General features: G+C 41.2%; 1 protein-coding gene and 1 long non-coding RNA gene across 3 annotated transcripts; one reads left to right on the top strand and one right to left on the bottom strand.

Annotated features, from left to right (window-relative positions):
- The first annotated feature begins 2561 nt into the window (after positions 1–2561).
- Positions 2562–12597, top strand: si:dkey-185m8.2 (trichohyalin). Of its 2 annotated transcripts, none has more exons than XM_035993645.1 (3): positions 2562–2814; positions 3115–3891; positions 7027–12597. In XM_035993645.1, exons 1-3 carry the CDS (start codon positions 2766–2768, stop codon positions 12507–12509), a joined length of 6309 nt encoding a protein of 2102 aa, XP_035849538.1. In that variant the 5' UTR covers positions 2562–2765; the 3' UTR covers positions 12510–12597. The 2 variants fall into 2 exon arrangements, with proteins under 2 accessions (XP_035849538.1, XP_031145714.1); XM_031289854.2 differs by having other exon boundaries at positions 2573–2814; positions 3067–3891.
- Positions 12598–12642: 45 nt separating this feature from the next.
- On the bottom strand, positions 12643–15448 carry LOC116043283. The gene is made up of 2 exons (XR_004103437.2): positions 15319–15448; positions 12643–13867 (listed from the first exon to the last, which is right to left on the bottom strand). It is a non-coding gene; the product is annotated as an uncharacterized LOC116043283 (long non-coding RNA).
- Between the last annotated feature and the right edge of the window lie 7930 nt (positions 15449–23378).

Raw genomic sequence — 23378 nt, 5'->3', positions numbered from 1 at the left:
ATGCTGACAAAGCCTAAAGCTGGCCTATGGCTTCCGTAATTGGCTCAAGTTTTCACCCTCACTTACATTCACAAACCGCATTGTTTGCATATTTAGCCAAGTTTCCATCCATCCTGTTGAACAGAAGCTTGAGTGATGTTTATGTGCAATGCTTCATCTACAGTATATCAAGATTTACTCGCTATGTCTGTTTCCATTTCACTTTGTAGCAATTTGTTTTTATTCATTCACCAACTTTTTCACCAGAACCAAGCCTAAATAGTTTTTCAAACACTTCACCTAACAGACTGGAGAGTGCGTAACTGGAGACGCACTTATAAAGGTCCTCATATAACATTTGCAAAGCAAAACCTCTGTTTACGTCCATATTTGCTTTGCTCACAGTCTGTCTTCTTGTGTCCGAACAGTGAGCCACAATCAGCTCAAATCTGACTGTAGGTGTTAAACTACAACTACTGCTTCCTGTAGCTTTTTGTTAACACTTTTACGGTTAGTACTTCTAATACTACTACTACTATTATTATGTATATTGCTGCTGTTACACTACTACTCTATATAATATTACCATCATTATTCCTCTCACTGCTGCTACTACTACTGTTGCCATTATTACTACAGTACTTCCTCTGATACTACTACTTTACTACTAAGAGCGCTTTCCCCATTCACTCTAGCATGTACACAGTTTTCTTTTACAAGCTGGTGTTGAAGGGTAATAAAGAGCGAGAAATGAGTCCAAACAACTGTGAAAGAGCCAGTGGAGCAACCACTTTGCGACTGCACAAGATGTCCTTTTCATTCGTTCATTTAATCATCTGCTGCTACCATGAGAAAGAATTTCCATCAGTTCTACCCAAAACATTAACACAAAATACAGTTTAATATCCATCTAAAGCAGAAAGATGCAAGCTTGTAATGTTTTGAAATGATTGGATGCACAAGCTTGCTGATTCAAAGTCAGCGACTGAAGCTAAAATTACCCACAAGCTCCACGGCCGAATAAAATTAGAGGAAGCACTGTACTGCATGTTTCCTCTGTTTCCCATTTTCACCACTTATCTTCTTGATTGACCAGTTAATTTCAGGGGCAAACTAATCAGCAAATGCCAATGCAAATATCTACGTTACATTGCTGGTGTAATTTTTGGGCTGTTTTTATTCATGATATGGAGTCTTTTAGATGCCAGGCAGCCTAATATTTGGAGAGAAGTGCTGCTGCTGCTGTTGGGAGTCCAATAAAAAGTAATTCATTTGACATTTACAAAAAGCAGCACACATGTGAAAAGGCATCCATCATGGTAATATCCACTGAACACTTAACAGACCTCAAAACAACTCTACTCAGGTTAATGGTGCCAAATCAATACGGCTGATTCAGTTCTTTCCATAAACAGGGTTTGTTTTTATTAACCCTGACTGGTGCTGAAGGAAAGGGTGAATCATAAAGGGCATGAACTAATGTGTTACTGTGTGTATGTGTGTGTGTGTGTGTTTTCATGGGACTGACTGGGACTGGACATGAGAACATGTTGTACCATGTATGCAGCCAGGGAACACCACACAGCAAAGCTGCAGAAAACAGCAGGCAGGCATGATGTAAGGATACTGGCTCTTCACACAATACAGCGACTGTTCTGAAATAAATATATCATGCTAGGAAATTCATATGTTCTGCTCTCTTTGTTGATTTAGGTTTTACACCCTTATGCTTAGAGGGGATAAAAATATCTAATGGTTGCATAAAAACAAACTCTGAAGGAGATGAAGAACAGAAAACCAAATGTGATGGGTAGCACTTTACCTTAACCCCTCCTATTTAGCATTTATAAGCATTTAATTATGGTTTATAAACACACAAGAAGTTTGATTGGATGCTCCAGAACAATTGCTAAATAGACCTTGTGGTGAGATTAATTTCTCAACTCCTGTTTCAAAGGTCAAGAACTTTTAAACTTAATATTTGTGTAATGTAAATATAGGAAACTGGTAACTGGCTTTATTTTAAAACTAAACAGTGACTAAATTTAGGAACATACAGAATAGTATATTTGATGTCTGATAAACCTGATGGCAGCTGCTCTTCCAAATTTGTTGCATTCAGTTTGTATACTAGAAAACCACAAAATTTGTTCTGCATGTTGAAACTTAAGATTTAGTCAAACCAATCATATATTACTGCAACATATTTCATAATTTGCATTTTGTATACAACTTCTGTCTGCTGTTTGCTCACTCTTGTCCTTTACAGTAATTTGACAGCATGGCTGGAGGCAGGAACTTGTCACCACAAGGCAGACTTAGCTCTGTATCATTCTGCGTGGGTAAAGGAAACAGATGTGCCACACATTTACCACAATGAGCTCTGCAACTCTCATCATGAAGCCTGCATTATGTCCCTCAGCACGCATATACAACTTCTGTATGTGCATACATGAATTCATCTTTGCAACTGTGTGCAGCATGTGTATGTGCACTTATGTGTGTAAGCACATGCACGTTAATGTGTCAGAGAAGCTCACCATGCCATGTTTAACTTCCTGCCTCATTGAAGAAGAGCACGTCAGAAAACCACAGGTTGGTCACGTGACTCTGTAAGTCTTCCACTTTCTGTGTTCAGTTTTGTGCGGCACCAATCTTCATTTTAGATCAACTGACTACTAAGGATGTTTTTGTTTTCTTTCACAACGATAGTGAAGAAACTCTTCTCGTAAAAGACAGAGAGGAAGCGAAAAGAGGAAGAGGAAGGACAAGCGGACAGAGATGTGATGGACGTGACAGATGAGAACTGTAGTCCAGTCATCGTCACGAATGGTGGTGAGTTTATTGTAGAGCTCTTACATTCTTTCTTTTCTAAGTATACAATTGAAATAAGCTTGTATAGTATGTATGTACTTTCTGATAGCAAATGCAGTTTAGTGTTTAGGTATTAATAATAACAATAATAATAATAATAATAATAATAATGAGTAAGTAAACAATAAAATGAAAAAGAAGGTTTAAAGTGCAGTTTTTTAAGTGTAAAGCAGAGACTAGATGACTGTCACTTCTGTGTTTTGTGTCATTCAGATTATCCGGTACGGTGCACTGAGGAAGTACTTCTCCATTTCTTCACAGATGAGAGTCTGCAGGCCGCCATGGACTCACAACACACTCCCGCCTCCTGCAGCGCCCCCCCGGCTCTCCCAGAGCTTAGACTGGTCCTCCTGGGCAGGAAAGGAGCAGGGAAGAGCGCAGCAGGCAACACCATCCTGGGAGGAGTAGGGGGCTTCGAGAGCGGGAAGCCCACGGAGGAGTGTGTGAAAAGGCGAGCTGATGTGGCAGGGAGGAAAGTCACAGTGGTAGACACCCCAGGGTGGGAGTGGTACTACCCGCTCAACAGCACCCCCAACTGGGTGAGGAGGGAGACTTTACGGAGTGTGTCACTTTGCCCTTCTGGACCCCACGCTGTGCTGCTTGTGGTGCGATCCTGCGCCTCAGTAACAGATGACTACATCAGTGAGATAGAGGAGCACCTGGAGCCGCTGGGAAAAGCAGTGTGGGAGCACACCATGTTGCTGTTTACCCGGGGAGACGAGTTAGGCCTGGTGTCAATGGAGCAACGAATCCTGACGAGCGGCCCGGCACTCCATAGGCTCCTCCAAAAGTGCGGCAACAGATACCATGTCCTGGATAACCGGACCAAAGGAGATGGGACGCAAGTTAAAGAGCTGATAAGGAAGCTGGAGGAGATGGTGGAGGGGAAGAAGGATGGGAGCAGTCATTTAGAGATGGATAATACGGTCCTGGTGGGTCTGGAAGCAGACGGGAAGCGGAGAGCAAGGGAAAGGAGGAAGAAACAGAGGCAGATGGAGACGCAGATGCAGAGAGGGACCATCAAAGCTGCTCTAATGAGTGAGTTCTTCAGTCTGTTCAGTTTGTAAAACTCAAGTTCTGTCAAACACATGAAGTCATATCCCAATCAGGCACAGAAAACCTGCTGAATGTATTCATTGGAAAATATAAACTAATGCTTAAAGCTGCACTTAACAGTGGATCACGTGACAAGGTGTGAAACTTGTAGCCCTTAGTGTCAAACCGAAAGAATTATCATCTAACCCTGTTTCCTATGAGGGATCCAATCACGAGTGGACAACTCTAAGTACATGTGTTCACACCTGGCAGCAGAATGCGTCTCCAAATGTGTGTGTGTGTGGGGGGGGCATTGAGACAGTAAAGGCAATGAGACTGTGTTATCTTATTTGACAGAAATCTATGCATTTTCCAGCTATTTCTGACAATTTGATAAACAAAAATGTATATTATGGTTGAGTAAATAAAACCCCAATTAACAAAACTGCTTAAAAAAATTATATTTAAATAAATCACCGGGAGAATCCGGTACAGCCTGACTCTGGAGATAAAACTGAGATTAACTCTCATATTCAAGTTTATGTTCTGCTTGTTCAATGGTTGTTTGGAAAATTGCTCTTAAACACATTTAGAGAGGATTTGATATTTTTATTCTCAATTCTTGTCATTTTGGTGCTTGTGATTTTCCTTTTGGGCTGGCCTCTTTGGGGGGCGCCAAAAATTCCTCTATGCAAGAAAAAACCCTGGATCTCACTTCCCCGCTCTACAGTATATGAAAATAAACACGTACTTCATTTCCATTTGCATAGGCTGGGCTGTTTGTGTGTGCAGGGTTCGAATTATGATTTCATCTTTGTGGGGGTCTCTTTAAAAAAAGAAAAAAAAAAAAAAAAAAAGTAGTCTATGAGCAGCAAATTTTGAGCATTAAACATTTCTTTTCCTGCATTCAGGTGAATTTTTATGCACCTATTTACCTTTTTCTGAATCAATGTATGCTGGAAATATCTTTATGTAACGGGAAACATAGATTACAATCCAAATATAAAAACATAATGGAATATATTACAATAAGGCTCTCAGGCATTCTGTATTGCTATTTATTCTCCTGTAGATCGAATTTTCTAATTACATCTGAGTCAGCACACATGTAGCCTCTAGAGGCATAATTTACTCCTCCCTCCTCTTTTGCGTCTTTTGTTGGGGAAGTAACCTCCTTACATGTGCACATGACAATTATTCACCTCAGTGATACATGAATTCATTTTAATGAATTAATAAACCCCTGGACTGTAATCAGATGTTTGAGCAAGATTTCTGCTCATGTTCAAAACTTTGTGCACATTCAAAATATAACTAATCTGTGCTCTCTGAGATTTGGAGGAGTCGTGATATTTTGAGAAAAATAAAGTTGTAATAGGCTATTACAAGAATAAAGTCACAATATTTCTGAAAATAATCTACCTGCATCATAGTCTGCTGTGCATTACGTGATTGCTCTACTGATACAGTAGATCTCAGACCTTCTTCGCAGCATGCCCACAGCAGAGCGCGTCCTTTATAAACCTGAAGCTGCACAGACCACGGAAGGCGCGCTGAAGCAGCTCCGTGGTCTGTGCCGCTGCTCATCTCTATTTTTACAGCGAGAGTGGACACTAAGCGACACACAGGTCTGCTTCAGAGCTCCGTGTGTTTGGGAAAAGTGCTTTATTTGTGATTTAAATAATGATGATTTTTATAGACCCCCACATGTGTATGATTTTACTGCTTTAATGGGAGCTCATCCTCTCTCTATGGGAGCTCAGCTCCCACTGGCTCCCACGTAATTCGAACCCTGTGTGTGTGTGTGAAAAAAAAATGTCAGTTGTTACGCTCACATGCAATGAAAAAGCGCTGCCATCAGTCTGTCTGTGTGCCGAAAGAAGGATGTCTACTGACGGGCGCCGGAGAGAAAGATGTTTTTTTTTTTAAGATTATTTTCTGGGCATTTTAGGCCTTTATTGACAGGACAGCTGAAGAAATGAAAGGGGGGAGAGAGGGGGAATGACATGCAGTAAAGGGCCGCAGGTTGGAGTCGAACCTGGGCCAGCTGCGTCAAGGAGTAAACCTCTATATATGGGCGCGCGCTCTACCAACTGAGCTATCCGGGCGCCCAAGAAAGATGTTTTTAAGGGTCTCTGTGTGTCTAGATCTCAGTACGTTTGTAACGTTAGCTTCTAACTGAATCTCTTTTTCTAGCCATTTTAAGTCACTGCTAATAAAGACCCACATTTTCTGACTGTGCTACTTCATAATAAATGGTTTTGAATAACAAAATAATGAGGGATTTTTATGGTGAGGAACTTATAGGCACTGCTTTGACTATTCAGGTTTGCCGGCTTCTAAATAGCAACAGCAGACGTTGTGACGTAAGATCAGGACGGTGCAGTGGTATCACGCAGTCATGAATTCGGGGACGCTTTATGAAACTAAAATTAAGGTTATTGTATTCTGGCGGCTGCCTTTTCCAGGCAAATGTTGGACCAGAGCTCCAGACAGCCATAAGGGCAGGCAGCACTGGAACAAAAACACAGAAACATCACCAACAGTATGATGAATCTCAATGCGTCCTGGGTGCATTCACACCTGTACTTCGAACTGTCCATTGATCGGATCACTCAGGACGGATTTTAATACCAGGTGGAAACGTTTCTGACTCTTAGCTTAATAAAGCGTTTTAAGTTATTTTAACTCGTTTCGGTTTTCCGACCAGCAACCCTTCTCAGTGTCATTTCCAGAAGCAGCAGGCAGCGGTTTTCAGCCAAAAAAACTCTGATTAACCCACTGTACACTACCTGCCCAGCACTAAACAACAGACAACAAAGTGGAGCATTCAGCAGCTAAACAGATATTTCCTTCAGGAGTCAGTGGAGACCAAAAGCTAAAAAGAGAGTAAATATTGGACTTGAATTCATCAGGTGGCTGTGAATATGATGTTTGAAATGAATGTGTAGGTAACTTGTTTGCTAACACATTAGCATTAACAACTTATTGAGCTAACAAGCTAGCAGTGGCTGTGTCTTTTGGCTTGTTTTGAAGTTTTTCTGGCCCCTAGTGGCCAAAATTCCTTCATTTTTATCAGAGCTGAACTTGAGCTACAAAATATGTTTCACCACAAATCTGTACCTTTCTCAATTCCAGGCGATGGTCTTCAGGGTTCAGAGCTAGACGCCCGCCAGTCGTTCTCCAAGGTTCCCCGACGTCTAACTGAGGTCAGGCTGGTTCTCCTGGGCGAGCGTGAAACAGGAAAGAGCTCTGCCGGGAACACCATCCTGGGCAAAATGGGCTCCTTTCAGGCCGGGGCAGTGACAGAGGAGTGCGTCTGTCAGCAAGCGGAGGTGGCCATGCGGCTGGTGACGGTGGTGGACACTCCCGGCTGGGAGGGAGGTGTGGCGGGGGCCACACCTGAGAGGGTGAAGAGGGAGATTGTCAGCAGCGTGGCCTTGTGTCCTCCAGGGCCCCACGCGCTCCTGCTGAGTCTGAGGGTGGATACACTGGTGAGGGCAGCACATGTGAGGGAACATCTGGAGCTTCTGGGCGAGGGTGTATGGAGACACACCATATTGCTGTTCACCCACGGGGATCAGCTTCGGGAGGGGGTGGATATCGAGCAGCACATCCAGGGTGGGGGCAGGGATCTCCAGTGGCTGCTGGAGAAGTGCAGGGGCAGGTACCACGTCGTCAGCAGCCTAGATGGAGGAGGAAGTGAAGGCTCCATTAAGGTGACGGAGCTCCTGCAGAAGGTAGAAAAGATGGCGGCGGTGAACAGGTGTGAGGCTTTCTCTGGCCTAGTTCAGGAGGTCATAGATCTGAGCCGGCACAGGAACGAGAAGTTCAACCAGCGGCTGAAGGACATGGGAGATAAAATGCTTCGCCAGGAGGATGAGTTGAAAAATATTAGAGACAGGGAGATGAAAAGAATCAGGTGGTTTTTTGACAGGAAGAAGAAGGGGAAATCGCCCGGAAAAGCCGATTTTCAAAGGGAAGAAGAGGAGGAAGAGAACAGGAGGATGGGCGAAAGGAAGAATGATGGGGAAGTTGAGGGGGAGCTGGAGGAGAGGATGCGATGGCTGACAGAGGATAAAGAGAGAGAAATTCAGGATCTGAGCATAGAAAATGAGAGAATCCACGTGGCGCTAACTCAGAGCAGACGGGAAAGGGACGAGGCGATGCTCAGGCTGGAGCTAAAAGAGAGAGAGATGGAGGAGCTGAAAGAAAGAATTGACGAGCAGCAACTGAAGCTGCTGGACCTTGAGCGTGCCGGTGTAGCAAATGAACATGAGAGAAAACAGAGGGAGGATACCATCAAAGCAAAGAAGCAAGAGTGGTTGAGTGAGGTTAAGAAATTGGAAGACAACATAGAGCTGCAGAAGAAAGAGAAAGCAGAGTGGATGGAAAAAGTTAATTCTTTAAAAGCAGAAATGGACGAGACTAAAAGACATATTGATGATATGCTTGAGAGAAAAGAACAAGAAAGAAACAGGGAGATGGCAGAGATGGAAGAAAAACTTAAAGAGATGGAAGTCAAACTGCTTGAAAAAGACAAAGAGCTGGAAAAAACTAGGAAGAAAGCCTCAGAGGAAAAGCAGATAGCTCACGCTATCATAAAACAATGTGAAGAAGATACAGAAAGGAAAGTTGAAGAAATGAAATCACAACATAGGAAAGAGATGCATGAGAAAGAGGCAGAGATACAAGGCATACAACTGCAGCATCAGGAAGAGATGGCCAGAAAAATCAGAGAAATAGAAAAAATGATGGAGACAATGAAAGTTCAACACCAAGAAGAAATTGATCAAAAGTTTAAAGACAATGCAGAAGATATGGAAAGAGTCAAATGGCAGCATGACAATGAAATAAAGGAAACACAGCAAGAAAAACAAAGAAAGATTGCAGAGCTGAAAGAGCAGTTTGCAAAAGAAACAGAGGAACAAATGCAAGTAAAAAAGAGAGAGATAGCAGAGTTAGTGCAGAGGTTTGTCGCCCAAACAGAAGGAAAAATGCTGGAAAATGAAAAAGAGAAGGAAACAATTCATCTTACCTACAAAAAAGACATAGCACAGAAGATGCGAGAGAAAGAAAAAGAGGTAGAAGTGTTAAAACTGCAGCATCAGGAAGAAATGGCAAGAAAAATTAATGAAATGGAAAAACTAATGGAGACGAGGAGAGCGGAACACAAGGAGGAAATAGACAGAAAAGTGAAAGCGAAAGAGGAAGCTGTGGAAAGAGTCCAGCAGCAGTACAGTGATAAAATAAGGGACTCGGAGCACCAAACACAACGGCAGATTAAAGAGCTGAAACAACAGTTTGCAGAAGAAATTGAGAAACAATTGCAGGAAAGACAAAGACAGATAAGAGAGTTGGAGCAAAAGCACACCACCCAAACAGAGGAAACAGCGCTAGAAAATGAAAAACAGCAGAAAGTGATGAATGAAAACCATGAAAAATACATTTTGCAACAAATGCAAGAGAGACACCGACTAATCGAGGAGTTAAAACATCAGCACATTAATGAAATCAAAGAAACAATGCAAGAAAGTGACAAAGAAAAGGAAAGACTTGTTATGAATCTCAAGAAAGAGATGGAGCAAAGACTGCAGGAAAAGGAAAAAGAGATAGATGAGATCAAAGTAAATGTGAAAGAAATGAAGGAACAGCTGCAACAAAAGGAAGAGAAAGAACTAGATAATTTAAATTACAAGCAAGAAATGGAGCAAAGACTGAGAGAAAAAGAAAAAGAAATTGAGGGGATGAAGCTCAATGTCAAAGAAATGAATGAAAAGCTGCAACAAAATGAAGAGAAAGAAATTGATCATTTAAAGGACAAGAAAGGCATGGAGCAAAGACTGGAGGAAAGACAAAGAGAAACAGACGTGATAAAAGAACATTTAAATGAACTTTTAAACCACAAGAAACAGATGGAGCAAAAACTCCAAGAAAAAGAAAGAATGATAGAAAAATTGGATCAGCATGTAAAGGATGTTGACGAAATCCTGCGGAGAAAGGAAGACGAGAGAGGAGAAATTATTCTCAATCAAAAGAAAGAGGCAGAGCAGCGACTGCAAGACAGAGAACGAGAGATGGAGGAGATGAAACGGCAGCTTTTAAACGACACGGAGAGAAAACTAAAAGAAAAGGAAACGGAGATTGAAAGTGTTAAACAACAGGCCGACTCCAGGGAGATGGGATGGAGGGAAGAGCAGAGAAAGAAGGACGAGAAAGGAGAAATCGAGTTGAACCGACTGTTAAAAATCATTGACAATAAAACAAATGAAATAGCACAAGCGGAATGCCTTCTTGCAGAGAGAGACAGTGAGATTGACGAGGCAAAAAAGACATGTGCAAACTACTTGAAAGAAATTGAAGAGCTGAAAGAAAGCATTAAAAACCAAACATCCAGTATCATCGATATACAGCAGCTTCATGCAGAGCAGGACAGAAAAAAAGATGCTGAAATGATGACAAAACTTCAGGAGAAAGAAGAAGAACTGAAGCAGAGAGAGAGAGAAAACGAGAAAGAGACCATCCAACTGAGGCTAACAATCGAGCAGACAAAGTCCGAGCTGAAGGAGCTCATCAACAAGATGGACTTGGAGATGACGAGCATGATTCAGAATTATGAAAAGGAGATTACGGGAAAGAACGAGAGCATGGAATCCATGGCAAAGGAGAAGGAGTGCGCTATAAGTCGTTTGGAGGAAGCCACAGAGAAATATGAGGAAAGTCGGAGGAGAGTTGAGGAGCTGCAGGAGCAAAATGAGAAGCTGAGAAAAGAGACAGACAACCTCAAAATAAAGTGCGAGGAGCTGAAGACGGAGAGCGAAGAAGAAGTTAGAAAACATCTCAGGGGATATGAACAGCAGGTGAAGAGCATAGAGGCAGAGATCCAAGGCATTCTTAGAGAGAGAGATGTGAGGGTCGGGGGATTAAAGGAGGCAAATGACAAACTACAGGTAGCGATGGAAAGGATGAAAGAGAGAGCGGGTGAGGCAGAAAGGCAGATGAATGAGATGAGAGTGCATGTCCAGAAAGAAAGTGAGTTTAGAACGAAGGTTGAGGAATTCTTAAAAAGGGAAAAAGAAGTAGAGGAAAGGGAGCAGGATCTGAATAGAAACAAAGAAGAGTTGAGCAAACGAGGATATGAACTCGATGCAAAAGAGCAGGAGCTTGTTGAAAAAGAGGTAAAGTTGGAAAGCAAGGAAGAACAACTTAGCAAATGGGAAGAAAGGCAACAAAAAGAGCAGGAAGAAAAAGATAAATGCGAGCATGATGTGAGTATGAGAGTGGAAAATATCAAGAAAAAGGAACAGGAGCTAGAGAGCTTGCTAAGAGCTCTGGAAGGCAAACAGAAAGAGCTAAACTATCACGGTCAAGATCTTCAGGAGAAGGTAAAAGGGCAGAAAGATCATGGGAAGGAGCTGAAAGACAGGGAGTATTACCTAAGAAATGAAGAGCAGGAGTTGCTCAACTGGAAGACAGAGTTGCAAATGCAAAATGAGCGTGTGAACTCTACAACGCAGCAGTTAGATGAGATGGGGAGAGACTTGGCTCTGCTGAAGGAAGAACTTCACATCAAAGAGAAAAATTTAAAGGTGTTACTTAAGAAATTGGGAAAATGGGAACAGAATCTTAAAGAACGGGAAGAAGGGTTGCTCAAAAGAGAGAATGGAGAATATGAGGTTGGTTACAATGTGGGAGTCCATGAGGGGGATTCTTTCAATCTGACAGCTGCAGTTGAGAGCTCAGAAGACGACTTGCATTTAATGTTCCGAGAGGTCAGTGAGACAAGGGGAGAAGGAAGAGGAAGAGAGTCAGATAGAGGAGAAAAGGATAGGGAGGATCAGAGGATGAAAACAGCATCGTCGGCTGCAGAGAGCAATAACTGTCACCTTGAAACACTAAAAGAGATGGAGATGGCCGAGCAAAAGGAAGAGATGAGAGGAAGAGGAGAGGAGACGAGGAAGAAAAAACGCAGAGAGGATCTGGAAAGTGCAAAGGTCATTCGAGAGTTTGAGTTTTTATCTGCAAGTCAGGGTCACAGAAGCTCAAACAACAAAGACCTTCCTGGGTCGGGTTTGAGGGTGGTGGTGTTAGGGGAGTCCTGGTCGTCTCGCTCCCCCGCTGGAGTCACCATCCTGTGTGGACAGGCATACAAAAACGACGGGTCTACCTTCAGACCCTGGAGAGGTCAAGTAGCCGGACGCCGACTTACAGTCGCAGAACCGCTCGGTCTGAAGTGGCGAGATGGGCCAGATCTGACCAACACAACACAAAGGAAAAGCATTCTCGACGGCATCTCCTGGTGTCACCCTGGACCTCACGTCGTCCTCCTACTCATTCCCGCCTTCTTAACCTGCACACAGAAGTACAGGAGAGCAATAGAGGAGCACATGAGTTTGTTTGGGGAAGACATTTGGCAGCGCACGCTGGTGCTGTTCACATGGGGGGAAATGTTAGGGGAGAGCGCAGAGCAGCACATCCTGAGGAACGGGGAGCTAATGGGGCTCGTAGAGAGATGTGGGGGCAGGTATCATGTGCTTGGCAGCAAAAAAAGTCACTCTTTGATTGAGAGATTGTTTGAGAAGATGGAGGATATGGTGACTTTGAATAGCAGAGAACTGTGACGAGACTATGAATTTATCATGTAAAAATAGTGTCTTTCATCTCACGTGAATATTTTTGAATAAATTTAGAAAGTGGTGGAAGAAGTACTCAGATTCTTTATTCACTGTAAGTCAAAGTACCAATATCACAAAGTCAAAATACTTCATTTTAATTAGAATTGTAATCCAGTCGCTCCCCCAAATGGTCACAAGATAAATGTGGGGGGGTCGTGAGATGATTAATGGGGCAGGAAACAAAAAGAACAAAAACTTCTGCTATATTAATCCATTTTCTCAAATTTTTGCTTTTTGGGTGAAAAATTTGATAATTTTACTACTTTGAGCCTCAAGTCTAGAGAATCACTCTTGCGAAATGTAACAAAAAGCTCCACCTAGACAACTTTTTTTGCAAGAGGTCACAAGCCAAAAAGATTTACAACTGCCGTTTTTAAATCTTAAACATTACATATGTTTTTATAAGCGTTATTATGTTGTTGGGTATTTTTTTTTTTTTGCATGTGAAATCTTAATCTGAAAAGTAAGCAGTTACTAAAGCTTTCAAATAAGTGTAGTGGAGTGAAAAGTAGAATAGTACACAGTTGTACTGCAGTACAGCACTTGAGAATTGATGAATTTTACATCCTGCTTTCTGAATGATTCATATACATATTCATTACTTATTTATTGCTTTATGAAAAATCTTTAAAAATTCTAAATGACCTGCAAATCCGTCTGACACAGACTTTCCTGCTCCCTCCACAAGATGGGGACCTTGTGTCAGTGTAGAGATGACTCTGTGAGCACCAAAGTAATCAATGTTAAATGGCACTGATGACAAGGAGTTGATGGCAAAAGTATAGTAAAGCTAGTCAAAAAATTTTTTTAACCATGTTTTACAATTTTCTGTGTAAATGGCTACTTTTAAAAGGAAAGAGTACACAAAGCCTGACTAGCAGGCCTGTGCTCCATCTTGACTGGAGGCATTTAAGGAGAACCAAACCGTCTCGCAATTATAACCCCAGGGAGCCTGCCGCATGCTGAGAGGACCCCTGCTTTGACAAGTAAATTATGACTCTTGATGAGAGGAGTACGGCGTTTTCAGAATGCAATTTTTGACAGCCAGGAAAATGCGGGTGGATACATACAACAACTTCCATCATCCATAGAGCCAGATGCAACAACCAAAAACACTTGTGTGCAATCATCAGGCTAATAATTATGGAGTGTGAGTGCTGGTCTGTATCTAACATGGCAGCAATGTTTTTTAATCTGTCCATTCAATGTGAGCTGCCTTTGGAGGCAAATGAGAGGGTGTTGTGTCAAAATGGATCGCCTGCTTCTTTGATCATCCCTGCAGGGTGTGACTGTTTTCAAAGCATCTGTGTAGTTGTCAAATTGCGGTTGATGCAGACATCATTTTCATACATTTTAGCATAATGTTTTAAACATATCAGGTATCCAGCACAAACTCAAGTCATAATATATCATTAGCAACACCCTTTTAAATGTCTAAATCCTTAGATTTACCATCACATAGCTCATTTCAACACACTAGATTTATTGATTATAAGCTTGGACTGATTGCAGAGTACATGATGGTTTTCTGCAAAATTCCAAGACATGGTTATTAGTGGTTTAGTCTTAAATGTTTCAGGCTGTTTGAAGTTTTAACCTCATCAACGGTGTTGCAAGACAAAAACTTTTTGAGTACATCATAAGAAATGCATGTTGCACAGCCAAACATCAATAGATAGATAGATAGATGTCCAGTCCTAATAATGAGCATTATTCTAATTATTCTAAAGAGAGTACGATGTTATAAAAAAAATACCAAATACCTCATTATGCAAAATTTAGAAGAAATGTTTTTACAGGAATAGTACGACATTTTGGGAAATATGCTTATATAGCCTATGCTTATTTCTCATGTCTGTACAGTAGAGCTGTAACAATTCCAATTAATTGTCTTATAAATAATTGCGATTAACAATATCATTTTCTCTTTCAGTCAAATATCTATTTTTCAGACAAATTAAACTGTTTAATGAATCCCAGGATACATCTTTTGGTTATACCACTGTTATGCGATCCAGATAATGTAATAACACAAGTAAACCATGCCTCTTTATCATCATAAAACATTGTATTTGTTTCTAAAATGAACATAAAACTGATAATTACCATCAGGCATACCCCTTAGGACCTTAGCTTAGCTAATGTTGTCAAATAATTATGGTTAAACAAAGAACCAGCAATACTTACAAAACATTGCGGTTAGACAATTATGCAATTACAGGCCTACTGTACAGCACATATGAAGCTACAGCCAGCAGCAGGTTAACATAGCTTAGCAAAGTGACTTTGGTAAATAACCCTACATAAAACCCCAAATGTTGCTTTTTACCCATGGTTGTTGTACAGATTAAACAACCAAGATATCAGATGAAACAACCAAGATATAAATGTTGATTAGTGAGCTGTAGAGGTGCTGGTAGGTAGGCAGATTTTGTTACCTTTGGACAGAGCAAGTCTAACGGTTTTCCCTTGTTTCCAGTCTTTGTGCTAAGCTAAGCTAACTGGCTCCTGGCTGTAGATTCATATTTAGCTAATGCACAGACATGAGAGTGGTATCAAACATCTTCAGGAACTTAAGAAAATCATTATTAGTTTTCTTGCTGAGAGTTCGATGAGAAGGTCAATACCACCCTCATGTTTATGCGATATGATAAGCTAAGCTAAATATGAAGCCATGCAGAAAGTTATCTTAGCCTAGTATAAAGATAGGTAAAAAGCTAGCTTGACTCGGTCTAAAGTAACGAAATACACCTACCAGCAACTCTAAGGCAATGATTAACACTTTATATCTTGTTCTGCACAAAAACGGTGGTTTTACCGGTGGTTAAGCTAACTGGCTTCTGGCTGTAGATTGATATTTAGCTAACGCACAAACTCCAGGAAGAGTAGCTGTGCGCAGCTAATGGGGATCATATAATAAACTAAACTAAACAAAGATATGAAAGCAGTAATAATGTTCTCATCCAACCACTCTGCAAGATAGTGAATAAGGGTATTGCCCAAAATGTCTAATTATTGTTTTAAAATGATGCATTAGTCATTCAGGATATAGTATCTTTTTATTTAAAAAATACATGGTGTTCTAATATTTTAATATTTTGGTGGTTGTTTGGTGTTGGAACAAGAAGTCATAGAATATGTTTAGGAATCTTAAGATACAAAACAGCATTGCCATGTTTCCTTTATAAAAACACATTCCTTAACCTAAGATGAATGATAATGATCTAAAGGTTTATTAACACCAAGGTTAGATCATTTTAGGCATGACGATTTAACAAGTACAAGCATGTAAAATGTGTTTTTTAAGTGAACTTTGATCTCAACACCCATCACGCGCTTTCTTCTTTTCATTCAAGGCCTTTCAGGAAACAGAAATTACCACTATATCTGCAAGTTCAAAGGTGAATCCTTGCTCCATATCCACAAACAGTGAATGATAAAACCACTCTTGGGCACTCATTTCGGTTTTAGCTGACATTAGTTCAGATTGAGGCAACATGGTAACCCTAATTTATCTTTATTTGGAGCCTTTTAAGGTCCTGAATGAGGCTTTTTGGGATATATGGATGGGGCCACATTTACATGCTCTACAATAGATGGAAACAGTCAATCATGTCTACAAATGTTGGAAACCAAATTACTGGGCTGTGTTAAAACAGAAGTTAATGGTTAGACTGATTTCTATTAAAGTCTGTGCACTCTCATTTGAATAATGGTGCTTCCAACAATATATTTTTTTTCCAGTACTTGACCCAGGAGGGAAGTAAATGGCATTCCGCTTTAACACCTCCATTAATATTCAAGTGGCTTTAATACTCCAGGTTTATTTCTGACTCACCGTAATTAGCATGACAGTCTGGTGCTAGTTTATAATAAATCATGTTCTGATTGTGTGTTTGGATGTCGGTGGAATAGACTATGGGTCTCATTACAAAAAATACATAGCTATTGTGAGAAAAGAATAGCTACATGTCAGTATTATGAAAAACAAATATGATTTTGTCATTAAATACATAATTTTGTTCACTTCGTTTCAGGATCATTGTAGCACAAAATTGGATTTTCTTGCATGGGAGTTGTCATTTTGAGTACGTTTCCATTTCGAAGTGTATCTCGCTTTGGATGAAACTGTGTTGGTTTAATTTGACATTTGTTTTCTTCTTTTATGGCTATGACAAAAGACAACCACTCTGTCAATGTTTGCCTTTAACTATGTAAATCCCTTTGTTGTTACCAATTTCTAATACAGCACAATTTATAAGGGGTTTTATAAGCTGTAAATAATGTATTTAATAATGGTTAATAAGTCATTTACTGTAGCTTTATAGATCAGTGCAAAGGGACACTTACTTTGTCTTTTCAGCAATCTCTTTAACTCAGTAAGGGACTGTTCGTTATTTAATTAAGGGGCCACCGGAAGAGTTTTGTGGCCTCTAACCTGAAAAGACGTGACCCTCCCCTCGTCAGTAATAATTTTCCTACGACCCTCCAAAATGATTTGAAAAAGACGAATGACCCCCCCCTTGCGTGCAAGTTTACACTTAGCAAAGAAGTACAGATACCACTTGATTTTTACAGCCATGACATACACGAGTTAACCTCTGCATTCTCATCTTACACATCCCACTCCTCTGTTATGGTGTGGTGGCCATTTCAGTAGATTTACACACTAACATTGTTGTGGAAACACAATAAGCACTGGAAACTAAATGCACACTTCATGCATTACTGCATTACTTCAGATACTAAGTTACTTCTCTAGTAAACTAGTATTCACATGAAATAAAACAATAAAACATTTTGTAGATTATGGTGAACTTGTGTGTGTTGTAGCAGTGCTTTGCTATTGAGAACGAGGTAGCATGCTAGCGTTAGCATGCTAACGAGCTAATGGTTGCGCTTAGCCTGCTCGTTTCGGCTTGTGACGTCACAAGCCGTGCCGATTTTGAACAGCTCACCCAGAGACTGAAGGCAGGACACATTCAGAAACTGTATCTCACTCTAAACAGCATGGATGGATTTTTTTCAAAGTTTGTATGTGTGTGGAAGCACCAGAGACACAAAATAACACCCCAAATCCCAGAAAAAAGTGATTTTTTCATAATATGGGCACTTTAAGACACGTTGAGAAAAAAAGATCCCTATTTTGCCATAATCCAACGACACGGAAAAAGGTAAATGATACGGTGTATCCAGCAAGGCCGATACGAGATTCACATTCACCAGCCAGCTCCAAACAGGTGAACGAGGCCTCTCCACTTCGCCGTTTAAACAAAGTGGAATAAACGTATAAAAGTCCAAATCTATACAAAACCCGCAATCAATTAGTAAGCTGACATCACATTTATATACATGGCATTTAGGAAACCTTTATTGCAAGGTTGGCACAGCAAGATGTCCAGACTAGTGCAACAGTAACTTTCGTTTTTTGCGTCCTGCTGCTCCCATCGTCAGCCAGGTAATATTTTTTTTACTAAAGCAGTATATGAAATCAGATGTATTACCTATCACCATTTAGTTGTTTTGTGTTATTTAAGATATTTATAAAATATCTGGTCATGCCAGATGTAATTATTCCACTCATTTTTTAAACAATGCAATTACCTGTTTGAGCCACCAGGGGGGCAGTGCTCCAGTACTCCTCCTGCCCTCCCAGCAAACTCTGTGTATGCGATCTCAACTCATCTGCTAGGGGGCCGAGACTGAGAGCTACATGGATAAATATGGCCCAAACAAGCCACTTTGAAATTTTGCTCTTTTCATGAATAAAAAAGTTGGGTGACCCCCCCCACCCAGACTAAAAAATGTTGGATGACCCTCCCCTCAGCATAAAATAAAAAGACATGACCCTCCCCTATTTTCCTCCGGTGGTCCATTCCATAAATACCGAACGGTCCCTAAGTCCCCTAAAATAGACTAATTCGACAACTTTATACAGTATGTTCATATTAATAAGTTGTTAATGGATATTGGTTCAGATGTGGTCAAACAGTCCATTTGAGGGGACTTCTTGATGATTTTTTTATATTACAGTAACTTTAATAATTACTTTTCTGCAGAGGTCCCCGCTCAGGAAATAGTAGGCAAAGTGTCTGGTGTAGTGGACAGGTAGGTATGTGCATGATCGTGGCTGTAAAGGTCAATGCTGGTCCCTCGAGGGTGAGGATTTATATTCAACCTGATGGACCATAAGGAGTTCCAGATCTGCCCACCTCGGCCACTTCCCGGTGGGTACATTTAGATAACGTTAGCCTTTCAGAATTAGATCATCGACCAGCCATGGTCTCACACAGGCCCTCTGGAATCTGTACCCGAAATAGTTGAAGCGCAAGGGAGGGCCACAAAAGCACAAAATGTTCCTGATGGGGTAAAGAGGTGGCCAGATGTGTGCGAGAACAGAAGCTTAAAGTTCAGCTGATCTTGAAAGTAGCGTCGACTGTTGATGTGTAAAATGAGGAAATCATAGTTTTTAAATAAGTGAGTGTTTAAGATTTTTAACAAAAACTAGGAAAAAATACTTGATTCTGGCATTTTTGTGCCCATCTGTGTGTATTACTGCCTCGCCTCTCTCTGCCCACTCCTTTCCCGAGGAGGGACGGGAGAAAGAGCGAGGAAGAGGAGACGATGCTGCAGATGATGAATCCCCCTCTGGATGGCATCCTTTTCGGCTGAGTGCGTCCAGTGGGCCAGAGCCAGGTCCTGGAATCTAGCTAATGAGACACACCCCCCCGGGGGCCCTGTGTCATCCTATTGGCTGAGTGGCTGAGCGGATGAGTGGCTGAGCGGCTGGCGGCGGCCAAAACGATTGGCTGATCGAGTCCTGTGCAAGCAGCTCTCAGAGCGTGTTACAAATCAAAACTCAGTGTTCTCATCTAGCACGGCACACAGTAAAGAAGCTAAATGAGCCGAGTGAAATGAATACTCAAACTAACGTTTCCAAAATTATAAAAAAACACAGGTTAAATATGAAGAATTTTTACTTTATCTCTTTACCACATATTTGATGTGATCACATGCAGATTATTACATATTTATATTTCTGTGAATGTGGCTTATTTCCAAGTGCTGTTTTTAACTATTTTAAAACAAGACTTTTCAGTGGCTACATTTTTACTCATACTGTATCTAAAGCAATTTCATACACCACATTTAACTCTATCTAAAGCAGTTTTACTGTATTTGATTTTTTTATATGTTAAGCTTCCGTTTTATAGCTGAATGAACGATGCCTTCACAGTCAATCTTTTTCAGGGCTGTAATTCATTCTGTTTTCAAGGTTCAATTGAACTGAAACACACCAAGAGATCCTCCAGATATGAAGGCTTATTTCCACTCGCTGAAAGAAATAAATACATATAGATTTTATTTATTCAGTGAGATATCTGAGGGGCAATGAAAGCGACATGTCGTGTATCTTGCAGCATGAATAAAATATTGTATTGTTTACCCAGAGCAAAAGGCAGAACCTCTCATCTGTAATGTCCTACAAATATTTTTAGTTGCACTTTTGACTGCGATAAACATAATCTGGACGTTTAGTGCAAAGAGGAACATCTTTATGAGCATTAATCAATGTTAAACATGTAAGCATAAAAGGGAAACTATTTTGCCAACAAGAGGTGCAAGACAAGTTCAAGGCATTAGAAAAGTACTACAGTCCAGCAAAGGATGTGAAAAAGTTGGACCTGCCGCCTTTTCACCCCATCTTTGACATTTTGCTTCTCTGTCTCAATGGCCTACTTGGAGCTGTGAGGCGAGTTCAGCTAAAGGTCAGGATGCAAGAGGAGAGGATGATGAACATTTCTGGTTATAAGTAAGCGTCCTCTGATTAGCTCATGGTGGCAGATGCCTGAAGGCTGAGAAATGGAAAAAAGAGAGCAGCAGGAGGATGAAGAGGGAATGGCTACAACCAGGAGGAAAATTGAAGATGTGACTTTGGAACGTGGCCACCCTTCCTATATAGGCGCAAGACACCCAGAGTGAAAACTCCCAGAGTGAAAGAGACCTAGTTGTTCTGCGTCTCTTTAAATAATCCATCCATGGTAGAAAGTGGTAAATAATGAAAAGATTGACGCAGCAGTCTACAGGATAGATGTACAGACCAGGGGTCAGCTGTTAGAGACAGAAAGCGGCTGTGTATTTTTAATCCACACTGTCAGAGCAACATGTCTTTGAGTGTTGAACTGCCCATCTCTCTCTTTCTCCTCGCTTTCATAGATTGTCAATTTGCATCACTTCACGCTCTCTGTTTGCTTTGCACATTTAATTGTCCGGCGTTGGCTCTGTCCTCATTTGGACAGTCATAGAGTCAGTGTGTACCATCATATTTGCCTATTTAATCAAAGCTCACATTATAACAGATGTGCTATTGTCTGAATGCCCAGCAGCAGGGGTCATAGTTCACAGAAGATGAGCGCTCTTTAGTGGTGAACACAGTGTCCCACCAATACAGTAGGCCTATGTCCTCTATGCTGTGTTTTGCTCATTATTTAATGCATGCAGATGTAAACACTGTACAGATACAGGCATGCATGAATTCACACCCTTGGGCAATGTTTATTTCTCTGTATTTGCATCATGCCTTGATGTTTTGTCCATGCCATTTTTTTTTCCTGCTCTCTACGTGGTCTCATTCTGTAAACACACACGCACACGCACACGCACACGCACACACACTTAATGTCCGTGCAGCTTTGGGAGGACAAAGCTAATTCAGAGCCGTCTGGCACCTTGTAGCACCTTGAATACATTATCTTTTACCTTTCCTCCGGGACTATATGGAAGGAACGTTTATGCCATTTCGGATTCATCTCAATTACCCTTATGAAAGTTTTGATGGGCCGTCAGAGAGCAGGAGTCACAGCTCTGGATGGAAGTGAGGAGCAGATTAAAGATTAATTATGTGAGTATAAGGAAGTCAACCTAGGAAGGACTATTTTTCTTCTACTTAGGTCAAAAGTGTGTTGTGTGTGTAAAAATGTTTGGAAGGCAATGTTATGCATGCTGTCTGGAGAAATAAATACATACAAGGGGTAGCCAAAATAACCAGAACACAATATGATGTTGGACTTTAAGAAGGAAATAAAAAACGATGGAATAAAGAAAAATAGGAGAAAGGAAGGAAGGCAAGAAATTATGAAGGAAGGAAATAAGGATGTAAGGAAAGCATGAAGGAAAGAAGGAAAGGAATTAAGGAAAGAAAGAAAGATAAAAAAGTGAGGAATGAAGGAAGAAAAGAAAGGATGAAAGATGGAAGGAAATTAGGAAGGAAGGAAATTAGGATGCATGCTGCAGCGTGTGTTCTGACAAGACCTAAGAAAAGAGATCATAGTCTTCTCTGTATTGGCTTCCTGTAAAATCAAGGATTGAATTTAAAATCATTCTTCTGACCTACAAAGCTCTAAATGGTCTAGCACCATCATATCTTGAAGAGCTCCTAGTACCTTATTGCCCCACTAGAGCACTGCGCTCCTAGAATGCAGAGCTACTTGTGGTTCCTAGAGTCTCTAAAAGTAGAATGGGAGCCAGATCCTTCAGCTATCAGGCTTCTCTCCTGTGGAACCAGCTCCCAGTCTGGGTCTGTGAGGCAGACACCGCCACCACATTTAAGAGTAAACTTAAAACTCTCCTCTTCGATAAAGCTTATATTTAGGGAGTGAGGAGTTGCAGCGTTAAGCCAGACCAGCGGGGGAGGGTGTATGGCTGCAGACGCAGCACCCCTTCTCTTCTCTGCTTCATAGTCGTTAGACTCATCTACCATATAATCAATGATATAATCAAAGTATCAAGGTATCAAAGTAAAGGAGGCAGGGCAGTACAGCCCGATCCGGCAGGGGAGAGTTCTAGACCGACCAGGCTCCTCTCCTTACCCTGTCTCTCTTAATTATGCTGTTATAGTTTTAGACTGCCGGGGGACTTCCTTTGACACACTGAGCTTCTCTCTCCTCTTTCTTTCCATCTGTGTGCATCCATGTCCCAGAAATGCTTGTTACTAACCTAGCTCTGGGGAACTTATTCCCCGGAGTCCTTATGTTTTTTCTTCACCCAGCATGTTTCCTTGGATTAGGGTGGCACCTAAATCATGGTTGCAGCTGTCCCGTTGGTCCTGCTCCGCGCCCTGCTATGCCCTGCTACGCTCTGTAGTGCCCTGCTATGTCCTGCTATGCTCTGCTGTGCCCTGCTATGTCCTTTAACGCCCTGCAGTGCCCTGCTACGCCATGAACTACTACAACTACTATTTGTAGTCACTGTTCCATTATCTTTATTGTGATTATTATTGCCACTGTTCATCACACCCCCAACCAGCACCGTCAGACACCGCCTACCAAGAGCCTGGGTCTGTCTGAGGTTTCTCCCTAAAAGGGAGTTTTTCCTCGCCACTGTCGCAATAAATGCTTGCTCTTGGGGGAATTACTGGAATTGTTGGGTCTTTGTAAATTATAGAGTGTGGTCTAGACCTACTCTATTTGTAAAGTGTCTTGAGATAACTCTTGTTATGATTTGATACTATAAATAAAATTGAATTGAAAAGCATAATAGTTTGCCTTTAAAGCCTGCATGTTGTAGCCTGTGGAAAGCATGCAGAAGTAGGCCTTTGTGGTTACTGTAGCACTGCTGTGACTTAAATTGTGCCTGAAGCCATTAATGCATATGTGTAGCCTAGTCTGTCAAATTAGGTCTCCAGTTGGTTGAGCGGTGTGTGAGTCACATGTAGCAGATTAGGTCATTTTAGTCACAGTAAGACTGGGCTGCAGTTTATTCTTTTCTAATAAACTTACATTTCTTTTATCAATCCCTGTCTGAGTGAGATTTGTC

The sequence above is a fragment of the Sander lucioperca genome, chromosome 17 (assembly GCF_008315115.2).
Source record: "Sander lucioperca isolate FBNREF2018 chromosome 17, SLUC_FBN_1.2, whole genome shotgun sequence".
NCBI classification, from domain to species: Eukaryota; Metazoa; Chordata; class Actinopteri; order Perciformes; family Percidae; genus Sander; species Sander lucioperca.
Note: the sequence above shows the minus strand (reverse complement) of the source record. Positions and strands in the feature narration are given on the sequence as shown.

Coding starts and splice junctions, on each gene's coding strand:
- si:dkey-185m8.2 (XM_031289854.2), top strand. CDS start 2,766: ATGGACGTGACAGATGAGAACTGTAGTCCAGTCATCGTCACGAATGGT. Junction 2,815..3,066: donor AGTCATCGTCACGAATGGTG/GTGAGTTTATTG, acceptor TGTGTCATTCAG/ATTATCCGGTACGGTGCACT. Junction 3,892..7,026: donor CATCAAAGCTGCTCTAATGA/GTGAGTTCTTCA, acceptor TCTCAATTCCAG/GCGATGGTCTTCAGGGTTCA.